The 27,384-nt window shown below is 41.4% G+C and overlaps 1 protein-coding gene across 5 annotated transcripts in view; it reads left to right on the forward strand.

Annotated features, from left to right (window-relative positions):
- Positions 1–27,384, forward strand: part of ILDR2 (immunoglobulin like domain containing receptor 2) — a 59,787-nt gene that overhangs the window by 16,634 nt on the left and 15,769 nt on the right. For 2 of the 5 annotated variants that reach the window (XM_032291518.1, XM_032291517.1), the window contains exons 2-6: positions 417–749; positions 1,706–1,825; positions 18,321–18,377; positions 20,994–21,140; positions 22,249–22,425. In XM_032291518.1, the coding sequence (XP_032147409.1) occupies positions 417–749; positions 1,706–1,825; positions 18,321–18,377; positions 20,994–21,140; positions 22,249–22,425 (834 nt within the window). The remainder of the gene's footprint in view (positions 1–416; positions 750–1,705; positions 1,826–18,320; positions 18,378–20,993; positions 21,141–22,248; positions 22,426–27,384) is intronic. The other 3 variants (XM_032291520.1, XM_032291519.1, XM_032291521.1) reach the window with 3 other exon arrangements.

Below are 27,384 nucleotides of genomic sequence, written 5' to 3' on the forward strand. Positions count from 1 at the left end.
CAGGAAACTTACAATCATGATAGAAGGTGAAGGGGAAGTAAGCATCTTCTTCGCATGGCAGCAAGAGAGTGAAGGGGGAAGTGCCACACACTTTTAAACCATCATATCTCATGAGAACGCACTCACTATCAGAAGAACAACACAGGGGAAACCTGCCCCCATGATACAATCACCTCCCACCAGGCCCCTCTTCCAAGTTGACATGAGATTTGGGCAGGGACACAAATCCAAACCATATTAGAGGGCATATTTCTGCACAAGGCAACCAGATGGATATTAATGCCATTAATTGTAATGGTGAAGATGAGGTTGAAGGGACACAAGTTAAGGAAGTGAAGTGGAAAGGTATGACCATGTCGTAGAAGGGGAGGTCCAGGCTATGGACACTGTTTGGACATGTTTATTCTGTTTTACAGCCATGGTCAAAGGCCTTCAGGTCACAGTGCCCGACAAGAAGAAGGTGGCCATGCTCTTCCAGCCCACTGTGCTTCGCTGCCACTTCTCTACATCCTCTCATCAGCCTGCAGTTGTGCAGTGGAAGTTCAAGTCCTACTGCCAGGATCGCATGGGAGAATCCTTGGGCATGTCCTCTACCCGGGCCCAATCTCTCAGCAAGAGAAACCTGGAGTGGGACCCCTACTTGGATTGTTTAGACAGCAGGAGGACTGTTCGAGTGGTAGCTTCAAAGCAGGGCTCGGCCATCACCCTGGGAGATTTCTACAGGGGCAGAGAGATCACGATTGTTCATGGTAATAATGCCCCTGTTTTGAATCTAGGAAATGGGAGGGAGGTTAGCTTCATTCTTCCCTTCCCTTATGTCAATAAGGTGATATCCTAACCTCTCATCCTTTCAGACCCTCAAGACTGATTTTATTGGAAATGGGAGCATCAAGAGACCTATTACGGGTTGGTGGGTTAAAGAGTTAGACCTATTACCTCTAACCGTTTAATGGGATGGGATGGTGAGGGGGGAAATGGTGGATGGTGTAAAATCTAGAGAAGACATACAGATGAACTTTGGAAACAGTCTTTCCAGAGCCCAGCATCAAGTCTCAGGAGCTTGTTTTTAGAGCTGAATTGAAATGGGTTGTAGGGAAAAAACTTTTTCCGTCAAACATCCTATACCTACCTTGACATCAGCCTTTAGGGTTCTTTCCCAAATGGAAAGCAGGTTTTTTGCTGGGGGAAGGGATATATGCATACAAATAACAGAGCCAGGTAGATGCTTGGCCCAAGCCCCAGGTGGCTCTGCATCAATTCTACCCTTTCTCTTGCTCTCTAAAGCTTTGGACATCAAAAGTTCCCAAGAGTCTGATATGACCTATTTGATTATTTGAATTTTGAAGAACACCTGTGATGTTAGCTTATTTCCAGGAGTTCAGAATAATTCTAGCATTTTTCTGGCTCTCAGGGGCCTCTGCAGGCCTGGTTCAAAGCCGTCCCCTACTCCTGAAACTGGACCAGAACTAGACTGGTTTCTGGCAGGCTCTAATTGTCTTTCCTTAGAGATGCTAGTTTTTGTTATGGTTCTGTTGGTCATGTTTTTGTTTTAAGGAAAGTACACCTCTTTCAATCACCATCCAGATAAAGAAAGAAAATATTGCAGACACTCCAGAGGGGTTCTCCCCTCCCAACCCCCATTGTTCAATGTTTTTCTTTCAGAGGACAGAGTTTTAGGACTGGGTCCTTCTTTTTGTGATAACAGATGCAGATCTTCAAATTGGAAAGCTCATGTGGGGAGACAGCGGACTCTATTACTGTATTATCACCACCCCAGATGACCTGGAGGGCAAAAATGAGGACTCAGTGGAACTGCTGGTGTTGGGTAAGTGAAAACCACAGGTGACATTTTCATCTTAGACCGCTTGCACTGTATCCTGTCCCTCTACTCACATGTCCCCTGTGTGCATTAGCAGGTTGCATACACAGTCTTTATCTCTCAGCACACACCTTTTAGAATATGCTGTTTATGAGCAGTAGTTGTACATACTATGTCTTACTTCTTGAAAGCTATGACCACCCCCTTCCCCTGCTTTTATCATTGTCCTGAATATTTTTCTGCTATATTAGTTTTTTTCCCTCCTTTCCAGTTTCACCTTTAACCCTGATTTTTCTCTTTGTCTTTTTATATGCTAATTTTGAAGAAAATGCAAGAGGCCCTTGAAGCAAGCTAGAGATTACATAGAGAGAAAAATTCACTGATGTGTCAGAACCTCCTGGAGACATCAGGAATCTTTTCCCCCTAGATTACCTCCATTAAGACAATCATAAGAAAAGATAGTGGTAAAGTGGAGAGTTTAGTAATAAAAGATACTCAATGAAAACAGCTGCTTGGGAGATGTACTAGTGTTTAATTGGAACGCAAATATCTTGAAACCTAAAAGTGTCCAAGTTATTCTCAAAGCAAATACACCTAATCCTTATTAATATTAATTTCCTCATAAATGAAAACTCATTACTTTTGGCTACTTTCCTTTTTTGTGGATTGGAGGAATGTCAGTGGGAGCTGACCTCTTTGTATGAAACTGAAAATTGAGCACATATTTTGTGCTCTATTAATGTTGTTTGAACAAGAAAATTAGAACATACAGAAATAAGAAAAGAAACTACATAATTGTAGGGAAAAAGGTAGTTCAGGATATATACTCAACATCATTTTTCAAAAGAAATTACACTTTTGTAGCTTCCAAGAAACCAGGTGATGGCAATTTGGAGGAATATGTTAGAGTACCTCCTATTAAAAGTAAGTGAAGTTGAAGGTTGATTTGTACCCTATGTAAAAATTATAGAAAAACTCAATTCCTAGGGAGAAAATGGCAGTTGCTGTCTATGATTTTTAGTTTTAGTCTTTATCATGATTGTGTGACTTTGGCAAAACAACAGTTCTGATGCCTTAGCATCGTATTTTTTTAGTTTTTATTGTTTTATTTTAAAAAATTATTTAATTTTATTTTATTTTTGAGACAGAGTCTTGCTCTGTTTCCCAGTGCAGTGGCTCAATTTCAGCTCACTGCAACTTCTGCCTCTCAGGCGTAAGTGATTCTCATGTCTCAGCCTCCTGAGTAGCTGGGACTACAGGTGTGTACCACCACATCTTAGTAGAGACAGGGTTTTGCTATGTTGGCCAGGCCAATCTCAAACTTCTGTCCTCAAGTGATCTGCCCACCTTGGCTTCCCAAAAGTGCTGGGATTACAGGTGTGAGCCACCTCACCCAGCCGCATTATATTTTGTAAATTGGATTAAGGTAATAATGATCTGCCTTATTAGAAGATTGACTTAATTCAAACAAAGTCTTTGGGTCCAATATGTAAAGTGTAACTTGTGACTTATAGAAGAATGGAAATATGACTGATATTTAGTAGGAAATGAAGGTAAAAGGCTTATATTGACATTGTAAAAGAACACAGGGAGATCAGATCTGGAATCTGCTGTAACCCTGTAAATCAGAAGGGAATAAAAAGACACATTTTTGATTAATCACACTCTAATAGTCAAGTTTGAAGGAACAAGTGGCTCATTGAGCCTGCAATTAGCTAATTGTGAACATAGTTATTTGGCCAGGGCAGCCATTTGCAGAGAAGTAATTGCCTGTGCAGGAAAAGGGGGCCAGGTAATAAACACTTTAAATAATTTGGTCCCAGTTGTTCTGCAAACATGGGGAAATGAATACAGTGAAAGCTTTGTCATCTGAGGATGTGTTGAAGCGTATGAAGGGCATTCTTCTGGATCAAAACATGCAGAGTAACTTGGGCAAAAATGCTATTCCCAAGGGAAAAAAGGGGCCAGCAGCTGAGAGGTGAGTAAAACAGAAGTTCAGATGACAGTGGTCACCAATTATGGAAGAAAAGATGAAGAACAAAAATCAGTATTACTTTAAAGGATTCGTAATGGAAGCTGTACAAGGCTGCAAATCCAAACTCATTGCAGTAGAAGCAGCCTGTCTGTGAAATAAACAGAAATGCTAGGGTTCTTGGGGAGGAAAAACACATCATTCTGTTATGTTCAACATTAATTAGAGGTGTTCAAAGCATGATAAATTTGTCATGGAAACTTTGTGGGACAACACGAGCTGTGTTATTTAAAGGGTTAGTTTGAAATCTACAAAAATTTTCTGAGTGCATAAAGCACTGTATTTACTTTCCAAATACAAAATTCTGAGTCTTTTTTTTATCTTCACACCCGTTTATACAATACTTCAAAATGCTGTCACAGTTTTAAATTTTCTTATGTTGGGATTATTTCATCCTGCTGGCCTATTTGTTAAGTATTCTTTTTATGTGAGAACAGGAGAGCAAACTGATTTCTGAGGTCATTCTTAAGGAGATGAAGACCTCTGTGGGAAGATAACTGGGACCCACAGTTTGCTAATTATAATGTTCATGAACCACTGGCTCAGTCATTGAATTTTATATGAGGGTGATTGGAGGATTTGGTCTAGCAAAAGTGGACTTGGAACAGGGAGCATGAGAAGTGTCTCCAAATATTTGAAGTGAAATTATATAGAAGAGAGAATGGAAACATAACTCTGGTTATGTTTGGAATCAGGAGTGGAAATTACAAAGGGAGGGAGTCTATCTCAGTGTTAAAGAAGAGCTGGAGACATCTAACATTAACAACTGGAGACATCTAAAGATGGAATAAGTGTTCTCAGAAGTGAGTTCCATATCCCTGGAGGTACTTATACACAGGAAAAGGTATTCAGAAATAAAGCTTTTGAGCTTTCCTTCTATTCTAAAGTTCTTGGTTTAAAAAGTAGATGAACATGATTGATGTGATTCCCTTGATGAATACGAAAATGATCTCCCAGGAAATCAATCCTCATGAAAGAGATAAATGGAGTAACAGGTTGGTTACAAGAACATACAGGGTAATTGATGTCCATTCACAAGGAAGCCAGAAGGAATGAACTGTGGTCTTTTGCAGTATGTCAGGGCTAAGAGGACTAATCCCTGAAGAGTGAAGAAAAAAAACTATTGATGGTGGCTTGAAAGAGTCAACTGCTATAGCTTTTCTTGGAGATCATCACAAAACGAGGAGCACAAAACTGGTTGGGATTACAGAAGATGAATTAGTAAGGAGAGATGGGTTAAAGATATAAATTAGAGGTAAAGTTAAGAAGAATGTGGATTCCTCATTATACTCACAAAGGTGAGGATGGAAAAGTTGACGGAGCAAGATTGTGAAGTGTGTTACATGCAAGACTAAGAAGTTTGGACTAGATTCTGAAGACTTAGGGGAACCAGTGAAGAAATCTTAACAGAGGAATCAGATTAGATCATAGGGTCAGAATAATTATTAGCAAGCAGGGTAGGTGAAGTTCCAGTTGACCCAGTTTGGTCAGTTGTCCCCTGCTTAGCCTTTTGAGACCAGGGGCTTTTCATGGTTAGTTTATTAAGACACAGAGAATAATTAATTCTCCCAAGTAAAGTAAGACACTGTTATATAAAACAAGAATAGATGTGGGATGCCAAAAAAGCAATATGTGTCTATCAGAGGATGCCATTACTACATCTACCACTAATACTAATGTACCCTGAAAATAAGTTGCAGTTTATAAAATTTTTCTGTAGCAATCTTGTAAGGTAGGAGGGCAGGTATTATTTTCCAAATGAAAAAATTGATGTCTAGGTTTTATGACTAATATCCCAGTTTAAAAAGTGTCAATGATCAAACCCAAGTGTTTTGATTCTTAGCCTTGTCTCTTTCTGCAATACCACATGACCTGTCTGTATGAAGAAGCTATAGAATAGGCTATGTTAAAAAAAAAATGTGGTTGCTACTTGCTCCAGGTTTGCTTCAGTATTTCACTTTATTTCTTAGTGAAACTGCCCACAACCGTTGACCGAAGCTCTGACTTCAAAGGCATAGTTGTTATTGTCTAGATTGCATTCCTTCCCACTGAGCATGACTCACACCTCCTTCCACACCATATATCTGAACCATCCACAAATCGCTATGGATGGCTTTTTCAGTGGTTTCAGAAATATCCAAAGACATGTGATTCACAGAAACGGGAGGACAACCACCGATTCAACATTAAACACAAAAACTATACTGAACACCGTTTAATGTCTTTTGATGATTCAGAAGGTAAAGTCATTGTGAAGTTGGAAATGCATATAGTGTTTTGGGGGCTTTGAGGTGGCAGTGACAGGTACCTTAGAAATATTTAGACTGTCATTTGGGACCATAGGGCCATACCAGCAGTCACAGAAGGTGGGAGTGTCCAGAAATCTTCCATCCAAGATTATGCATTTGTCTAGGATCAGTGGTAAGGACAGGCTGTTTATCATCTGGAACCATGCCACTGTTTGGATAGGAATAAAGTTCCCTGGGGCATCTCCAGCTGGCAGGCAAAGGACTTCACCATTTCAGGAAGGTTCAAACAGGGAAGTTATTTTAAAATCTAAAAGCAGCTTGCCTTGTTCTTGTGTCTTTCGATGTACAATCTGAGGGCTTGACCCCTTCTTTCTGATGTCCTATGTGGTAGCTTGTTTTTTAAAGGCCTTTAATTAGAAAAAAGGGGAAAAGGCCTGGGAGGAAATGTGACTGGATGAACACCCCTGCCTGTGGGCCAAGAATAGAATAAGAGGATATGAGGCGAGGAGTGTTTAGATTTACCCTAAGGAAGACAGTCCTAATGGTACATAACAATTTTTGGAAACTATGGATGGTTGAGGGAAATTATAAGAAACTCCTTCTCTGATGAACTTTGAAAATGGAACAGGTTCTCTTGTCCGGGATATTGCAATAAACAAGATGATTTTCAGAGTACTTTCTATGATTTTGACTTTATTTAAAAGATTCACAGATGGCTGAATTAATTCTCTATTGAGGGTGATACCTCAAATAATGCTGTTTTGTGTTGTTTTAATACTGTTTCTGTTTTAGGAAGAAAGATGCATGCTTATTGTAAAAATTTCGAACAAAACAGAAAAGTACAAAAGAAAGTATCTCCTAAAGATCTCACTATCCAGAGCTAACTGTTGTATTTTTCAGAACTTTTATTGTAAGGGATAGAGGCTCAAACTGGCTTAGGGGAACTTTGGTAACAGGTAATTTGATTTAGGTAACAGATAAATTCAGGGGTGTTCCTAGCTTCAAGCACGGCTGAGTCCTGGTTTTCGGATTATGTGTTAAACAGTCTCTGTCTTCCAATCTCCTTCTCCTGGCTCTGCTCTCTGTGTTAGCTTCATTTTCAGGCAGGATCTCTCTGCATGGGGCAGAGACGGTGGCCCCCAGCAGGTCCACCCTTCCATGGTCTTTAGAACCTTTGATCTCAAGAGGATAAAGTGCCTCTTTCCCCATAGTTTGAGTAAAAATCCTGTTGTTAGGGGTGGCCTGTGTGTGGGAAGACTGTACTATACCACCAACCCCAACTGAACCTTATGCATTGAAGGGAAAAGGGAAAAAGAGTAACTTCCTAAAGGAAACTCTCACAATTTGTTTCCAAATGAAGAAGAAAAGAATGTCAGGCAGGCAAATAACAAACATTAACATTTTGGGGTATTCATCCATTTGTGATCCTTTATGGGCCAAATGCAATGCTAATCCAGGAGGCCAGAAATAGGTATGCTCCCAGCAGGTCCTTGTGAGTAGGCGCTAATTTGGGATTGATTCTTCCCTATGAATGTAAAGCCACAGAATTGTCATTGTTTTCCTGTCATGCTCCTATTTTTTTTTTCTATCTCTTCCTGTGACTTAACCAGAAGTAGACAAGTGGTGAAGGAATGGGCAGGCATGTGTGTGTATATACGTTATATAGTATATATATATGTATATATTTTAAATCAAATTATTCACAATACTGTGCCCGAAATTGCTATTCTGCTTTAAAATAAACTTCTCTGTCCATTGGTATTAAAAAGCTATTAAGAACCTAATATAAAATCAGTTAATTCTTGAGGGTGTTGTCTTGGAATTTGCAATTGGCTTTAGGGATGTTTGATGGGAGTGTGCATCTTAAGGCTGTGCAGAGATGCCCCTGCACCCACCCCTGTGTTACTCCTGCCTCAGTTTGAATCCTGTCCACCCACCACCCCTGTGAATTTAGTTCAGTCTCTTCAGAAAGGCTACTTGTTGCCAATGCTTCCCCTCCCTCCTTCTCCTCCTCTTTGCCAGCCCCAGCCTGGTGCTGCTAACCAAGGAGATTTGACAATTAAAAGGGCCTCAGCTCCCAGAGTTCCCATGGCAACAGCCTCCTTGGAGGTCTTTGTTGCCTGCTAAAACTTTGATCTCTGAGAGTGGCTGCTGCTGTTTCTTTCTAAGATTTACAAACAGAGGAAGAGGGAAAAAGAATTGGGGGAGAAGGAAGAAAAAGTTTACTCCTGGCAGAAGGGGGAAAAGGAATTAATTACAGAGCCACACTTTAGCCATAAATTTGGAGGCTGCTTCTTTGGAACATCTTTTGATTTGAGCTGTGCCTATATTTTCATTTGTAAACTCAATTATGCATCAGATATGCTTCAGAGTATGCATCAGTAGGGTTGATTTCCCAAAGAAAGCAGAGTTATCCTTTCTGTCATCAGCAGACACCTGTGCCTTCAGGTTTCCAGAACAGCTGAAGTAACTCCACAGTTTCCACGAGAGACAGAAAACAAATGAGTGTTTTCAGGCCTCGGCCCCACTGCCTTTTTTCCCAGCACTCTCTCCTAGCTTTGGCCTGCTCTGCCCTGAGCTTACCTAGATGTCCTTGCTGGTCTTGTTTTTAAAAAGAACTGGAAAAAAATACGTTGAAGGGATGGAGGAGAGGGAAAGCCAGAAAAGTTAGCCAAGTTTCTATTAGAATCTGATTCTGGTTAATGACTGCCAATAACCTTCATTCTACTGAATGAAGAGTGGAGGAGGGTTTTTGTTTCCTCCAAAGATGTGGGATCATGCCTTTCATTCCTCGCAAGAAGCTTCCTTTGGCCTTCAGACCTTTCTACTGCATAATCTCAACCTTGTTCTTTGATAGGCACCATGGAGTAGAGTCACTTTTGCTTCAAGTATGATTTTTTTAAATGATTTTTTTGCATATTATATCCCTAGCACAGTGAGGATACAACATAAATAAATGACAATGTCTTGTCTCTATAAAAATTACTATCTTCTGGTGAAGATAAAAGTATATTTCTGAAGCAGTTAGAGAACAATACAAGAAATATTAAAGCTGTATTTGGATATTAAACATGTAGGCCATCGATGCTCAAGAAGGGGCAACTTTGCCTTTCCGGGAGATATTTGGCAATGTTTGGAGATGTTTTTTGTTATCACAACTGTGGGATGCTATGGCATCTAGTAGCTAGAGACTAGGGAGGCTGCTAAGCATTCTACAACATGCAGGGTAGTTCTCCCATACCCCAAAGGAATTATCTGGCTCCAAATAGAAATAGTGCTGAGGCTGTGAAACTGACCAAAGATCTCTCTGGATATTGGATAAAGTCCAGGCAGCGTGGGACTCAGTGCAGCAATATGAATTTGGACAAGTCAATGTCTATGAGCACGGGTTTCCTTAGCTGTATAAATGGGGAGGGCTAATAAAAGTTACATGGAAGATCTATTGTGAAGATCAAATGGCACGTAGAATTCAGTAAATGTTAGCTGCCTTCTCCCACCCCTTCCTACTCCCCACACCACATCACCAGCATGTCATCCCTGATCTGAGGGCACCTTGTTTAGGGAATTCTACATTTAGAGACTCCCGCTAAAAAGCTGATTTTCCCTTAGCCCATTCCATAGGCAGAGACTTTAATGGCCATCTGTGAACTGGCAATCCTATTGCTAATAGATTGACATTTTCTCAATGACATCTGTACTGTGTTTTGCCAGTGGTGATGCTAATCAGCCCAGTGGAAATCTTCCTGCAAGTGTATTTGAAAGCATTCTGTCCCAGCATGGTATCTTTTGGTTGCTGTTGGAAGCCCCCATTTCTCAGTAGATGACCCTTAGTTAATTGCAGGGTGTTTACCGCCTAACCTAAATACAAGGATTAGGTCATACAGGCCAGGCCATTTGGTGAAGTCTGGTGGGGACTGAAGAACACTGGACTTGGATTAGGATCTGGGTGGGGTTGGGAAGACTTTAGATAGGGTGAATTTACAACTTACCATCCAAACTAGGATACGCTTGAGAGTGAAAATGGGGGACTTTTAATAATTTCTGGCCAGACAACGGCATAAACTGGAACTGTCTAGGCAAACTAGCATGATGGTCACCCATCTTTAGCTGCTGACTACCTTGAAGGGTCTCCGGTAGATTGAAATGTACAGAAGATCCATAGGACTGGAGAGGAAATTAGTGTCGGCTCACCTCCACCTGCTTAATCCTGCTGCTAACTGGCATTTCCTTCCTGGGAACCTGTGTATGTGCACATACATCTCCATTCATCTGCGTACTTGAACGGAGCAAAGGGGCCCAGCAAAGAGCTGGGGGTTTGACGTAGTAGTTGTTTTTTTGAAAAATTTGCCCTAAGATTTTTGAACCGTAAACGACGTCGGTCGCAGCTGTTCACTGCCCTGCGTTAAGAAAACAAATGCGGTCTTGCAGGGGCTATTTCCCCTTCCCTAAGCCCCCAGCCACCCCGGTCGCGCCCATCGCTCCCTCCTCTGAGCCATTATCCCGCCTCACTATTTTTGCTTCACTTGTTGCTCATCACTGTGGGAGGAAACTCGGCCTTCAATTAGCGCGCATTCCTGGCGGCCCGCGGTTGCCGTGGTTACCCCGGGCAGGAGCCGGAGCAGCTGGGTCAGCCGCGCGCTGCATTGTAGTCGGCTGGACCCGCGCCGGCCCGAGCGGGGGAGGAAACGAGGGCGGGCGCGAGAGTGGGTGGCACCGAGAAATCGGCTCAGCCTCTGGAGAGAAAGAATGGCAGCCCTTGAAAGCCGGGCAGGAGACAGTCGTTCCATTTTTCTCCAAAGCCAGCTGCCGCTATTCAGGCGTGCAGGTTTGCGTTCACACGGGAGCCGTGCCTCCGACTTTGCTGAATTGGCTTCCCATGAGAGGACCTGGGAAAGACTCCATGGCCAACCCCCTCACACTAAGGGGGGAGGAAAGGGCCACGGAGGAAAGGGCAGGAACTCTGACAGTTTGAGACCTAGCAAGTGTGTGCCCCTCTGCATCTGCCTGAGACCGCCAGGGCCTTTTTTGGTTAAAGAAAGTAGCCATTCTTGCTGTCTTTGTGTCTGTGCTAGTCTGACGGATGGAGCACAGTGACTTTCAAGACACCATACTGGGCTCCGAGAGACTCAATTTTCCCCCTCCATGACATCCCACGCTCCTTCAAGTCATTTTAAAGTCAATCTAGCAGTCTTCTGCATTTCATCTCAGGCCAAGTGGACCATGTTCTATTTCTAATATTTTTTATTTATTCACTCTCTGGGGGTGGAGGTTGAATCATTATAGCACTTTGTGAAGTCAGATTGCTTCACAATCATTTTTGTGGTTTATTAGTTTGTAGCAGCCTGGTGAATGCCTTTTAATTAGCTCATACTGTGTTATGATGTATTCAGTGATCATTTTTCCGGTTCCAACTTTAAAAGGTGCTGAGAATTTCAGCTATCTCCAACATTTCCTACATCCAAAAATTATATTTTAATTATATAAGTAGAGCATTAATGCCAAAAACATGAACAAATTTCAGGGTAATTCACTACAAATATTAGGAGTCTAGAAAGCAATTGCTGCACTAAATGAAGGATAAGCAAATGTTTTGGGGTGGTGAGATATTGGGAAAAATACTGGAATTGGGGTGAGTACACCTGGTTCTATTCCTGGCTTGATCATTAATGAATTGTGTGACTTGGGGTAAGATTCTTAACCTCTCAGAGCCTCAGATCACTGAAACATGGAGTAGAATATGGACTAGATGACCTCCAAGATCTTTTCTAGTTATAAAATCTAATTCTAGGATTCTGTGGGAATAGAAGTCAGCTCCTTAGGCCAAGCTTATAACTACTGCCAAAAAACAAAAACAAAAAACAAAAAACCAACCCCAAAGCATTTAACAGTTAATTGTAGATGGTCCAATAGGAGTTATTTTATGGATAGAATTCAGTGTCAGAATTGTTCTCCTCTAAGAATATAATTTAAAGTGAACTAAAATGTAAAGGACACAGAAAGAAAAAGTAAACATATGAAATGCTTAAGAACATAGTTTATAAATATATATAAAAGAAAGGGAGGCTATATCCACATTTGTGATAGATAGTCATAAACTATATTTATTAAATGCATGGTTGCTATGGGAATATAGAATAAAAACTGGGATGTGTGTGCCCTTGGGAAATTTCCAATCTATTTGGGATTCCAAATAGCCATAGAAACAACTTAACACTTAAAAGCATAGCCATAGAAACATCTTTACACTTAAAAGGGCCAGAGAAAGGCATCTGTTCTCCTCAAAGACATAGGAGTGAAACATTTTGGAGGGTTAGGAGCTGACAGAACAGGGGGTGGATACAGTACATCCCTGAAAATGGATCTAGGGCATCTGAGGAAAGCTTGAAAGTGGGATGAAGCTGAGATGTGCATTAAACATAAGGGAGAAGAGGGGAACCACACAGAGCTGAGGAAGAAAGGCATTCCTCATTGTCCTAAACAGAAAGTTCATCTGTATAGTGTATATTGGCAAACCCCAGGAGGACTCCAAGTTAATAAGTTTAAAGAAATTGAGATAACTCTGCTGTCAGCAGTGGTGTCATAAGGATAAAGGAAATGTTATCCTTCCTTTTCCTAAGTTCCAATGCGTTAAACAGTGTGTCTGTTATGAAGTGATTGAGTAGGCAGGTTCAGAAAACAAGTGTGTCCTAAATCCTGTACTTCCATTGCAACTTTGAAGACTTGGAAATGATTAGAGCTTGGATTTAAGTTTTAAGAGTAAAGACCAAAACAATCTTTTTGGCTGAAATTTTTGTGTGTATTATATCTCTGTAATGACTTCCTCAAAAATGCCCTTTGGTGTGGGGTAGAGTGGTGCTTCTGTCTCCTTAGATAGCAAGATGGCATTTGGGGATGTTCTAACGACTGGAGAATGCTTCTGGCATTCTTCCCTGAGTTCAGAAGTGCCAAACATTTGGCAGTGTATAGAATAATGCTGCATGAATAAATGAATAGTTCTTTCATATTTTTATTAAAAGCCTACTTCCACCTGGTGTTGATAAAGTCACCATAATGAGCAGCAAATCAGAAGTCCAGTTAGAAACGCTGCATACTGAACAAGGGGATTTTCTATTGGAAACACTTCAAGTTCCTGATGGGTTGGGTGAGGTGCCTTCTCACGCTGGGCTTCTGCAGGTGCCAAGCATAGAGCACAGTCCCTGCCCTGGAGGGGTTTCCATGTTGCTAGCGGAGGTACATGTAAAAGCAAAGGCACATTGCAGCCACGAGATAAGTGCTTTAGCAAGGGCATGTGCAGTGGGCCTAGGGAGCATGGAGGAAGAAGCACCTTCTTAGTGCAGCATTCTCATAGGGCTCTGTCAGAACATATCTTATCTCAGTCTTGTGGACTCTATGTGGTAAAGAATTAAACAAAGCAGTTCAAATGTTTATCTGAGAAAAGAAGGTAAGTAAAATTTGCTTAGAGGGGGCTGACCTACCAAGAAAAAAATGTAAAAAAAAAAAACTTTGGGAAATGCCACTAGGACATGATTTGTTGTGAAATGTGCAAAGATAATGTTCTGAGTAGAAGTGGGAAACCAGGCAAGGACTAGATCTCTAGGGAAAGGCCCCATGACCAGGCAGAACCTGATGTCAAAAATGCAGAGAGGACTGATGATAACTAATTTGGCGGGAAGATTTAGTAGGTCTTGTGACACAGAAGCAGATAACTAAAGCCAAGTTCTGCGTGGGCCAGACTGTGAGCCTCTCAAGTGTCTCAAAGGAACACATCTTGTCCCTTGTGTCTAGCTAAATATAAATTTCTTTGTTGAATGAATGAATGATGAATGAATAAATGAGAGACATTCCAACAGTGAGCTGGTTTGCAGGAATGTGTACAAAGAGTTCAATTGAGGATAACTTCAAAGTGGCAGTGGCAGAAAACAACTGAAATAGGGAATTTTATAGGTAAGCTAGGTAAGTTATTTTATTCACAATGCATGTTTCTACTCTAATCATTCAACCCAATGCGTGTGAATGTGTTTAACTGTAGAGTTTGTGACAATATGATATGAAACTGGCACTTGTGTGTGTGCATGTACAAAGTATTAGTATGCCTGATTAGTTTGGTTTATTCATGTGGAAATTTCTTAAAAGCGATAGATTCTGCAAGGTTTGGGGAAAACTGTTTGAGTGCTTACATAAAAACTGTATTTTCCACTGATAGTTTGAGCTGTGGTTTGAAAAGAGCAAATGTGGCCTTCTATTTGCAGGGCTTGCTTTCCATCCTTTCCTCAGACATTAAAGTGACTTGTAATTGCCACTCTTAAACTGAATCCTGGAAGAATGACAGTGATTCACAAGTGTTGGTAAAGTGCTGCTGAAATCTGGAATGTATTTACTGCAATTGTTTAGATGCTCTAAGATCAGGCCTTCATTGAATGTGATAGAAGAAAAGATCAAGCGTTTCTAACTAGCAATAACGTTTCTTAACAATAAAGTTTCTTAGGAATTGTTAGGGAAGAAGCTGGAAGTGGACTATTTTCAGAAATATAAGATTCCAGCATAAATCCACTTTTAAAAATGCCTTTAGTGTCAATAAAATATAAGTAATGGTGTAAAAGCTACAGAGCTTTGCACCATCTCTGCTGTTGACATGATATATTGGCATTGTCTGCTCTCCCAAAACTTCTACTATGTTCTGAATTCTGAAGATATTTAATTTCTCCCACTTTACTGCACACATCACCTATGCTACCCTGTGGCTAACACTACACAGGTGCATTATGGGAAGCTTTCACCTTCAGATGCATCAGCTATTGACTGTTGCTTCAGGGAGAATGAGAAGCTTGATACATGTCTTCCTGTTGGAGTGACAAGCTTTGTGAATCACCTGTCCATATGTCTGATACATCCTTTCCTTATTTTTTTCAATTACAAAAGTTAAAAAGTCTAAAGTAAAAAAATAAAAAAGAAGTAAGTTCCTTCATTGTTCTTCCATGATGCTTATTCTAGCTCCCTAGAAATAAGAAGGGCTAGCAATTTGTTGTGTAATACCATTGGTTCCAATTTTAATTTGAACATAGGTGACTAGATCTTGTATTTACTATCATTCTGTGTGTGGAAGCAATGTTAGAGCAGCGTCAAGATAATCTAAACAGCCTATGGGGAAATCCAGCTTTATGTTTTACCCTCCCATAAATGTATGTGTGTGTGTATAACCTTCAGAGGTTGCAAACTCACGATTTCTGGGTTCTCTACAGCCTGTGGACATATTATGTATGGTTCACCTAGTGTTTTAAAAACTGAATTGGTTGCCAACATTTGAAAATCAAAATATTTCACATAAAATCTGGGGCCTGGAAAATCTTGAATAATAGGATGATCTGAAACCCTGAAGACACATTTCTATGGGGCCACAAGTGGCTAGAGGTGACTAGTTGCAGGCCCCTAATGACATCTTTAGCTGCTCCCTGTTGTATTATCTTTGGCCAGCTGCACTCATATGCATTACCTGCTGGTCCCTATAGATATTTGAGTTTTTAACTCCAATCACTGAGCATAAGATTTGGGAACTAAAAGTGATATAAATAGGGTGACCAGGTAAATAATTGTCCAAACTAGAACACTTTGAGAGTAAAAAAGGGTGCTATTAAAAATTACACCTGTACCATAGGCATAAACCACAACTGTCCTAGACAAACCAAGATAGATGGTCTTTCTATTTATAAACTTCTCCATTCAACCCCTTCATTTTACTAATGAGAAAACCAAGATCTAGAAAGGGAAAGTAATTTGCCTATAGTAATCACCAAGTGAAGTAATAATAAAGTTGCCCTAAGTACTCTGACTCCGAGTCCACTGCTTTTTCCAATATAACAAGCTCTATATAATAAGTTTGAGTACCGCATCTTCTTGAATATATGGATTTTTATAGTTAACTATCACAGTTAGTTAGCTATGGGAGCCCACAAATTGGTAGCTATGTCATCAATCATCAATGACATTTCTATCATGAACTTAAGTGATCATTTAGACCATAGCATATCCAGAGATGTTTAAAACATGGTAGGCTTGAGAAATAGAGAGTAAACACTTTCAAAGTTTCTGATTTTACAAGATACAGCAGGAGATGTATTTGTAAGTGCTAATTATGCAGATTGAAAAAAAATTAAACCCACCTTCAAGTACATATCTGATAACTGGATTGCTAAAAAACAGTATGTATTGACTTCTTGATGATTGATTGTTGCCTGGTCTTCAAGAGATCTCCAGGAGCGCAAATTCCCAAACCTTTGACCAGTTGTTTATTACTTTGTTGAGTTTCCAAGAGATATTTTTATGTAGAACACTTAGATGAGACCAATGCATGTTGTCTCTTAATCACTTTCTCAAACTTTGGCCCCAAATTTTTACTAGTTTCCTACCCTAGGGAACTGTGTAAGCTTTAGGAGCATCCCTTAGTCTTTTATGAAGGCTTGGGTCAAAGACTAGCCTGAGAAGAAATGTTTTTCCAATGTTCCACTTGACCCCTACTTGTCCTTCCAAGAGACCTTGCATCAGCAGAGCCATCTTACCATGTCAGCTGCATGAGATGGAGGACAGAAAGAAGGAAGCTCTTTTTGCCAAGGCCAAACAGAGTTGGCCTAAGTCACCCACCCTTGTAATGTACTCTGGTCCTCATTAGCTTTTTAAACATGGGAACTTCACCCACATGGACTAGGATACACGTTACCACACTGGCCTTGTGGAGTTGAGGAGAGCCAGGAAAAAGAGAGCAAAGACCCCTTCTACCCCACTCACTAAATCTTGCCCCAGCTCCAGCATACTTCCCTAGTATCCTAGGGGAGCCCCTTTTCTTTGAACTTTGTCAGAGCTTCTCTTCTGTGGGTGACTTCATAGAGGAGGGGACCAGTGACCAATCATGACCTTAGATTCAAAATATGAACTACACACCTTTTCTCTATTGCACCTTAACAGACTTTAACATGAAAGAGTTGTTTTCTAAATGAGCCAAATAAACAGATTGCCAGAGCTGTGCTGTCCAGCAGCAACACATGGCTACTAAATCCTTGAAGTGACAGTATTTTGGTGATAGTCACATAAGCTAAAAATAGTAACACATTAGTTTCCTTTGTTTTTTACTTTTTATGGTACTTCCTAGAAAAGTTCAAATTATCCACATTGCTTGCCTTATATTTCTATTGAATGGTGCTGTTCTAAAGGTATGTGTCAGGTACCTAAATGAAGTAGAATTTAGTTGCATGTTTAGGTGCTACAGTGACTTTTTACCATCATCACAAGTCTGAAAGGAGGGAAATTTGCTAATTGTTTACATTACTACTAGTTTCTTGGCAAGGCTTCAGTGTGGTAGACATATCTGGTACAGGGGCAGAAGTTGATAACAGGACTTCACCTTGATATGAGAACATGATGAAAGCATTCATGTCTTTCTGTAAATCAGGCTAGTTTTAAAGTGGACTAATCTGCTCCTTCATGTCTTCCAGCCTCTTGTTTCCTGCACAGCTCTTTGCTTCCCAGAGCCCATGAGGGGCACCTGTTCTGACTCCAGCTTTTAAGCTTCTCTGCCATATTATGCAGAAGGCACTTGGGTCCATATAATGCCAGCTGTGTGTGCCATATGGAAAAGCCGTACCATCTACATATGTACAGTGTATTTCTGAAGCCAGAAGGAGTGTAGAGGAATGTGTAACTGATCTAGTTTTATCTTTCCCTTGCCTTTGAAAATTCTAATCATTGAAATATCTTTAGGCCACAAATAGAATCATGTAGTGAGATAATTCTGAGTTAAAACCAAATATGTACTTTTGTTTTTATATGGACATAGGACTGTGTATGGATGTATGAAAATGTAGATTGAACATTTGGATACAGACGAGCTTGACTTTCCAATGAAGTGTATGGAGACGGATGTATAAATGAATGGAGATAGTGTATGTCAGTCTGCTCAAGCAGAGATTTCCTCCTCCTATATATAGTTGGAGAGAAAGTTCTGTTTCTGCTTCCGCTTAGTTTAGGTGCAGAGTTCACTTAGATGGCTGCCAAAGATTAAGAGAACGTCCTTCTCTTGTCTCCGCCTAGCTTCGGTGATGTGCTTCTCATACCACAAAGAGCATGCTCTAATGGCCCCAAGTATGGATGGTACCAGCTGGAGCCAGGCTTTAGGCTGTATTTTCCTTTTGAATAACCACTTTCCTTCTTCTTTTCCTTCCACTTCTTCTAGGCAGGACAGGGCTGCTTGCTGATCTCTTGCCCAGTTTTGCTGTGGAGATTATGCCAGGTATTCAGTCATTTAACTCTTTATTTGCTTGATTTGCTGTTATTCCACCTGTCTTGCTTCTGCGTTAGTCACTAATTGCTTCTTTATTTGCACGTTTGTCTATGTCTCTGATCTTTTCCGAGATGAACTAAACCCATTGGAAGGGCTTTTAAATTGCATTCCTTCTGTCACTAGGCCTTAGGAGAATAATGATAATTAAAAATAGGCTGAGATGGCAGCCCAGTCCTTCAGTGTCAGGCATGCAGGCTCTTTGGCAATCTCCATGCCATTTCAGTATTTCAGCTACACCCATTTACCTAAAAAGTATTTTTAATAGAATCAGTATTTACCTGCCTGCCTTATTTCCTAAGTTATATGTTTACCAATTCATTATCATACAACCGTGTTACTCTGAATTGCCTTTTATAACATGGTCAAACTTTTTTCTCAAACCTTAGGAAAGCTATGTACCCCTCCTCCCTTGAAAAATACTCATTTGCAGACCAACATTACTTTGTACACAATTTCAGGGGCTTATTAGTCCCTTCAAGTCCCTAGGGGGTCCACAGATCATATGTGAAGGACATCTATGACAAATATAAATCTCTGTCTTTTTTTATATCTTCAGTTGAATGCACTAGCATAGATAAGCCAACATCAGTTTGGTGCAACCTTATGGTCCACAACTGAGGGAGGCACACAGAGAAGCAAGAATGAACTGTGGGAGAGAACAGATCTAAACTCAAGCAGTAGGAAAAGGGGTGATTCAGTCTTGTCTTGGAGGGTTTCTGCCAATGTTTTAAGAGCTACCTAATCACAACAGAGATACAAAATATCCCTGGGTATTGGTTTTTAGCTTAATTCAAGTTTTTAAAAACATCCAGAGTCTTCACCATTGAGCTTCACTAATTATTCTTCTGTGAATTCTAGTCCATTTCCATTAGGTGGCCAACCCAAACGCAGACATTCTTCTTACTGATGTTGCTCCCAAGGACACTAATATATGCCTCTTTGTAATCCCCTTATCCAGAATTCCCTCAATTCATAAGCATTTGTTCATCACACAAACAATGTTATATTACAGTACTTTAACCTAGATGTTACATCTCCCAGTCTCAAGAAAGACTTACTGTGTTTTTCATATCTGACCCTATATGACTAAATTTCCCTTTCTTTGATTCCAAGAATCCTTTCACAGATAACATTCTTTTGTTTCTCACATATAAATTTCCAATCTTATCCTTGACTGCTTGACCCAAGTTGTAGCCGCCACTGCATACAGCTCATCTAAACCTAAGAGCACATTTCCATCTCAGGCTATGTTACATTATTGTGTTGTTACTAAGGCTTAGGCCAAAGCCTTCAACTATCGATTGTCCTCGGCATGAATGCTCTCCAGGCCATTCTAGCCAGGCAAGGCCTTCTTATTCCCTCACCGAAGAGAGGTTGACCTGTTTAATTTGAATGTATTCCAAAAAGATTAGTGAGGAGGGACATTCGGGAAACATGTTGTTTGTTTCCTCTCTGAGGAAATTATGGTCTATACAAAGTCATTTTGTTAACCATTATTACACAACCCGTTATGTAATAAAAATGTCATGTTCTCAAGCTCCCAGCTGAATGTCCAGTCTACCCAGGCCTCTAGGGGGAATTTGGGTCCTATGGCCAAGTCTCTAAAGCATGATGTTGAGACAAGTCACCTGAGGGCCACAGTCATTTTTAACTAAGCCAATTGCAATTTGTTTCCTTTCTCTTAATCTTTTGGATAGGCAAATGAAATGGAATTTACATGCAGCTTCTGGCAAAACTGTGAAAAAAGGCAGAGTTAACAAACATATCCAGATATACATGTCAGCCTTGCCATTTATCCAAGCTCAGAGCCACTTGAGCCTTTGGTGAGGCTGCCTGCCTAGCATGGGCAGCTTGAGTGTGATCAAACCAAACTCATTCTCTGTGCATGGGGACAGTGTCTTCTCTATGGAGACCATGTCTCTAGCTTCCTCTAGCCCTGGATTATTGTCCCAGTAGAATCAAAAGGTTTCGGTCTCAGTACTGGTACTGAGTATAGGAAAGGGGTTCTAGAGGCAGTCAGCAGGGAAAGCAGGTGAATACCTAAGGGGCCTGGAACCACCTAACCATAAACTACATCTAGGCCACTAGACATACAAACCTTTTCCTCAGGACTTAGACATTTAGAGACAGGATTAACTTGACTACAAAAAATAAGTATTCACAGAACTCCCCCGTTCATAGCCCAGCAGAAAAGGTTCTACCTCCCCCTAGCCAGGATTCTTTCAGCTCTGGTCCCATCCTTGTTCTGATGCTATAGTCAATAGTGTAAATCCTTTCTGCAGTATAGGACTCTGAAGCCCCCACATTGTTTTGTGCTGGTCATTATATGTCCCCAACATGATATAGATAATCTTCTTCCCTCTTCTCCATTCCCTGGGACTGGGTGTCTGCACTCCTCACTCCCAGAGTTCCTCTTGAGTGTTGGGGCTCTGCCTCCTGTTAAGAGGTGCTTTCTTCCCCAGGTTCCTCCTCCTCTCCCCCTTTCACAGGAGAATCCCAATCAGAGTGCACGCTGCCCTGGAGGTGGGCTGCCTCGAGTGTGGATTTCTTTGTACATCCTTCTAGAGTGGGTGTTTGTTGGCCTCGTGCTCCTGGGCATCTTCCTCTTCTTCGTCCTGGTGGGGATCTGCTGGTGCCAGTGCTGCCCTCACAGTTGCTGCTGCTATGTCCGCTGCCCATGCTGCCCAGATTCCTGCTGCTGCCCTCAAGCCTGTGAGTAAAGGGATCGGTGGGGAGACAGAGCAATTGAGAGAAATGTCTACCCCTCTACCTAACAGCTATGTGTGCTGAGTTCCTCCTCCACTTCCTGTCCTTCCACCCCCAAAATTGGTCATTCCAGACTCTCTTCTCTGCTGGGCTCCCCTGGCCTCAGGGATGATCATTCTCATTTGCCTTCTCACCTTAATACACCTCTCCACACTTCTTATCCATAACTGTCACTCCATGCATTTGGAATTCTCATGGACACTATTGATAAAATGGAAGGGCAGGTTTGGCATGGTGAGGTTGTGGGGTAAGGCTGTTTCCTCTCCCTGACGCATTCAAACTAGAGGAAACCTCCTCTGGTAATTCCCTTCCCACGCAGAGAACTTCCTTTTTATATAAGAAGAGTGTGCAAACTGTGGCCTTTGGGCACCCACCCAGCCACATATTTGTTTTATTTACTCCCATGATGCTATGGGCCACAATAGGGCCTAGTTCTCATTTGGAGATTCACCATTTTTACCTTACTGGCCAAGCCCATATAGACATTAAGTTTGGTACCCCTGCCATAAGCCAAACACATCTTGAAAGAGCAAGGTACGCCAGGTCTTTACTATCTTCAGGAATAAAGCAGTTTCTAGGACGAATCAGGTATTTGCTCTGCTTTTGAAATCACAGAGCAGGGAACATATGCAAGCCCATTACTTGCTTTCCTTCTCAAGAGAAGGTCCAGGTTCCTCCTTGAAGCAGCCCTGGGTGGTCCCTGTGCTAGGCTGCATCCAGAGGGGCCCAGGCAACCTCCAGTGTGGGTAAGAGTGGGCTGCTGCCGTCACTGGGGATGCTGCCGTGACAGCTCTGAGAACCGCTTAATTACTCAGTTGCCAGGTACTAAACACTGTAATTCCTTATGTCGTTGCCGTTTGGTGGAGCTGGAGGAGTCCGAGGGAGTGGGGGAAGGTGATTCTGATGAATTGGTTCAGTTCTGGAGAACAAACACACACACATGCACATACACACACACAGGAGCTCCCTGAAGTGCATCCTCAGGAATTTTTGGTGTGAGGGTTGTGGAGGGTGGGACGATGTAATCTCTCTTGCTCTTGATCTCCCTCCACAGTGTATGAAGCAGGGAAAGCAGCAAAGGCCGGGTACCCTCCCTCTGTCTCCGGTGTCCCTGGCCCTTACTCCATCCCCTCTGTCCCTTTGGGAGGAGCCCCCTCATCTGGCATGCTGATGGACAAGCCGCATCCACCTCCCTTGGCACCAAGTGACTCCACTGGAGGAAGCCACAGTGGTAAATGTAGTTCCAGACTGCCCTGCCCCATGCTTGTCTCGGGCCCCAACAGCGATTCCTTGTTGTTCAGAACAGTTCAGTGATGTGTCTTTGGAAAATAGTTATCTCCATTACAGAAATGGGATCCTTCCAGCTATGTCAGGTATCTTTTGGGGTGCATGTCAGGCTTCCCAAGGGCCGTAGCACATTGCTGATGCTGGCCTTCTTCTTAGGCTCCTCAATTACTAAAACTATAAGAAAAGAGACAAGGTATCCCTTGAATATTGATTATTCAGTTAGTAAATAGTTGTTTTTCAGGAGTCCACTAGTACTGTGAGGGCCTGCAAGAAGTGTAGGACATGGTTTTTCTGACAAGCAGCATGGCCTGGTCAGGGAGAGAATGGACCTTTATTAGACAATCAGTGCTAAAGAGTATGCCAAATACAATCAGCTCAAAGAAGAAAGAGCCAGACTGGTTACAGAATCTTCTGGGAGGAGTTGAAATTTGAGCTGGGCCTAGAGGAATAAATGGGATTTAGGAAAGCACATTCAGGGAATGCTGAGCACCTTAAGTGAGAAGGTCAGCATGATGAAATCCCAGAGCTGGGAGAACAGTATGAGTATGTGACAGTGTCCAACTTGTCGGATTGATTAGAAGAAGGTAGAAGGATATGATGGAGCCAGATTGGGGAGGGCCTTGAAACCCCTCCAGAAGAGTGGGGCTTGGTGTGAGAGCCACTGCGGACAGACTCCTGAGGGCAGAGGTGGCACCATGGCAAAGGGAGTGGCAAGTGGGAGAGAGTGGAGCCAGAGACCATGAGCTAAGGTATGGTTGAATTGATTGAGATATGTGAGCATCTAGATTATGATGGAGACAATGGGAGTGAAATGTGTGGGTAAAGCTGAGAGACACTTTGAAAGAAACAATGAGTTATTGGGGAATGAAGGAAAGGGAGGCTTGAGGATGACCCCAAGTTGTCTAGATCATAGACAAAAATGGAATAAGTGGTAAGGAGAGCTGATTTAGGTGAAGGTTAGTCCCATTTGAGGCACTATTAATTTGTGGTTATAGGCAGGTAGGAAGTATAGGTGGAGGAGCAAGTTAGGGTGGGCAGGTAGAGGGGCATTAAAATACGGCTCTTCTGGAGGCATTTGAACAGGATTACGGGGTAGTGAAGGCTAGGATTGAATGTGCTGTAGATTTAGAAGATGATTTTTAAATCCCTAGATGTGGATGAGCTGCTGGAGTTGGTAAAACAGACATTTCTTCCCTAGAGGTATCTGGACTGCCTCCAGTGTGAGGTGGGGAAAGGTATCTAGCCCACCTAATGAGCTGCCAGTGCCTGACTGTAGAATGAGTGGATATTCTCCATGAGTAATTAGGATTTGTATTTTCCTCTCCTAGGAGCTATTAGTAGAATTGTGACATCTGATACAGAATGAGTCACAGACTGAGAAGTAAAAGTTAATGATCAGTGACACACAGGGAATTAGAGAGATAAAGACAATATAGTCCATTTCCATGAAAGATGAAGTGGGCAAAAGAGACATTAATGGAACTTATCTCATACTCTTTATTTGCCTTTTTTCTAATCTTTCTTCCCACCAGAATCCTTTTCCCCTTATGTTTTATTTAATGGATTATCTAACAAAACTGTTCTTATTCATAGAAGAGCAAATACTTGCTCTCTCTTGTTTTCAATCTTTTTCCAATTCCTCTTTGTTGCACTTCAACCATTTTGGTCTCATTCTGCCACACTAACCGATTGTAATTAGAAGCGTCTTTAAAATAGGAAGTATATTATTTCACATAACAAGAATGTCAAGGTAAGGTAGTTCCAGAGTTGGTTAATAGAACAGTTTGGCTGGCAGCCCTCAAGGAGCTGGTTCCTTCTGTCTTTTGTTCTGTTATCCTGAGCACATCCCCTGTCCTCCTCAGCTGGCTCACCTCATGATCTCTTGATGACTGCATAGTTCTAGGTAATTAAGCACATTCAGAGATTGAAAATGGTATTCTATTCCTTATGCTGCTTTTCTCAAGAGTAAGGAAAAACTTTTCTGGCAGACTTTTTCTTTTAGTTTTATCAGCAAGAATTGGGCTCATGCCCATTCATAAACAAAATTGGCTTGAACTACTTAAGACTCACTGCTTAGGCCTGAACAACTATTTATTTACTTTGGAAGTGATCAGGGTTTTGTTAGCAAGGAAAAAGAGAACGGGGTAGCAATCAATGTCAACCGCAGCTAGTCTGGCCCATGCTGTCACGGTCTGGCTAGTGGAGCCAGGACAGACTTCTTCATGATCCCCACCAGGCACACTTCTGTACTCATGGTCCCATGGGGAGTATTAGTGATGGTGTTTGGCTAATCCTCCTTTAGCAAAGGTGGCTTATGCCAGTGTTCCATGTAGATTATTATTTAAAGAACATTAAAAATGTTAAGAAATGTTAATTTACAAAAATGTAAATTTAGCCTATTTTATATTTATATACTACTTCAATTTTAGGGTAATTATTTCACAACAGTAATTTTTCAGATTACATCTGTACACAGTAGCCGTTGAACACTGTGTGGTTGTAAAAGGCATCTTTGACGAACTATATGTAGTGTAGCCAGTTGGTTCCCAAATGGAATAGGTAAGAGGCACTCTAGTTCCTTCTCCTGTTCTTCATGGCAGCAACTTGAGACCTTCTTTGTTACCATGCAAGAAGACTGCCTGCCCCTGTGCTGCTCTGGATCGTCCCTTTCAGCTTTGTCAAGGCTCTCTCTTTGTTGAGTACCCACAATCCACCCTGTTCCCACCTCACATCTCCATTCTTTTCTTCTTTAGTGACTCCTTCCTATCAGCATTCAATATATGCTAAAATCTCTCCCATTAAAATACAACAATTCACAAAAACCTGTGGTCCTTGGAAGTTGCTTTCCTATCCCTTTACTCTTCTTCACAGCCAAAATCCTTGAAGGAGTTTTGACTATTAAATATCTCCTTTCCCTCTGCTCTCACCAACTTCCCGGCTCCCTTCCATCTTGCTATTGCTTTCACCACTCCAGAAACCAGCTATTGCTAAGCTTGTCTGATTGCTAGATGTAATGGATGCTTTTCAGTCATTACCTCCCTTGACTTCTCAAAAGCATCTGCCACTCTGAGGCACTCATCTTCCTTTGCTGTTCTCAGCACTGTACTTGGTCATTTTTCCTACCTATCTTTGTGCATGCTGGCCGTTATTCCACTATACCACCTCCAGATATTCCTGTTTTGTTTGAGGTCCTCTCCCTGGGAAATCTTATTCACTCCTATGGCTTCAATCATCATCTATATGCTGATGATTTCTGATCATTATCTCCAGCCTCTCTTTTGCTCCTCAATATCACATATCCAGCTGTCGTCTGGACATCTCCACCTGGGTGTTTTGTAGGCATTTCAACCTTAGCCCCTAGGAAATTGAATTAATCTGCTGCTGCTTCACTTCAAATCAGCGTCTACATATCTTATCTCAGTTGATAGCACTGTTGTCCACCTTTTAGCCCAAACCAGAAGCAGAGACTTCATCCTTATCCCTTCCTTCTCCCCCACTTCCCTCATCCAATTGGTCACCAAGTCCTTTAGATTGTAACTCAAAATAACCTTAGGTTGGTTTCTTCTCTTCCATCTCTACTGAAACTGCCCTAGACCTTGCTGCCATTACCCCCACCTTGCTTAACAGAATTATCTCCCACCTGGTCCTTCCACATCTACTCTGCTTCACTCTAATCCATTTTATTTCCACATCTACCTGGCCTCCACCCATTCTTCATGCAAAAGAATTGAGTAGGCAAGTAGAGTTTTGAAATGTCATTTTCAAAATTAATAAGGATGTGTATCTATATATATGCCTACTGTATGTATACAGAGAATATGCAAATTTTAAGAATCACTTCTCCCACAGCTGAGCTGCTGTCACCTTGGGGGTGGAATCTGGCAGCTGTTCTATCATCCATAAACAGCTTTACTTAGCTTATTAAGATAGGACATGCAGAACAAGGCTATATCCATGAGTATCTGCCTCAGAGACTTCTTTTGCAAGTTTGATAAGTTGGATTTTGGCTGTAATGGGGAACTTAGCTGAAAACTGCCTAAGCCTTAATGGGGTCAAAAGTATCAGCAAAAATCCTTTAACAATAAGAATTTTTTAAATTGTAGTTTAGCATCAAAGTGAATATCCCCATATCCCCTCTCCAGTAAAATCGAAGTTGGCAAGGCTAATAAATTAGAGGAGGTGAAGTATGAAGAACCACACCAACCAGAGGACTTGGGGCAGACTGAACTTGAAAACAGATAAATCATCCATTGATCCTAAACCGAAACATCACTAGGAAAAAAGTCATTTTCCAAATATGCTGAACTTTGGCCAATAGTCTAGGATATTTCTTATTAAAACATTACCACATACTCCAGAGAGTTCTCTGATCTTCAGACAAATTACAGATAAAAATCAATCTGACACCATTGCTATTTGCTTTCAAATCAAGAAAAATTTAATGAATGCCTACAAATTTTACGTGCCCTCAAGGAATTTACAGTCTAGCAGGTGGTTGCTGTGGGCTTGTAAGTAGAAATAAAATAAGTAATACAAGGCAGTATATGAAAAGATTGATCCAGGATGCCAGCTCAGAAAGGAAAACCTCATCCTTGGAGAGGAGGGACCAGGAAAGGTTTTCTGGTGTTTCTTATCCTCCTCAGAATGTATGTGACATAGAGCCCGATTCTACCAGGTTCAGAGAATAGTTTAGTGTATTTGAACTTGTAGCTTGCCATTTTTTAAAAAGTCCAATACTTATTAAAGCGAGAAAGAATTGCCTAGGTTTTTAGCTACTAAAACCAAATGGATGATATTCCTGAAGTCAAAAGATCAAAACTTTGCTTCCGTCTTTTTTTTTTTTTTTTTTTTTTGGACAAATTAGAGGAATTTAGATTTCTGAAGTCATGGGCTGCTGTGACTA

This window comes from Sapajus apella, unplaced genomic scaffold (genome assembly GCF_009761245.1).
Source record: "Sapajus apella isolate SASKATOON/1434 unplaced genomic scaffold, GSC_monkey_1.0 scaffold25, whole genome shotgun sequence".
Lineage (NCBI taxonomy): Eukaryota > Metazoa > Chordata > Mammalia > Primates > Cebidae > Sapajus > Sapajus apella.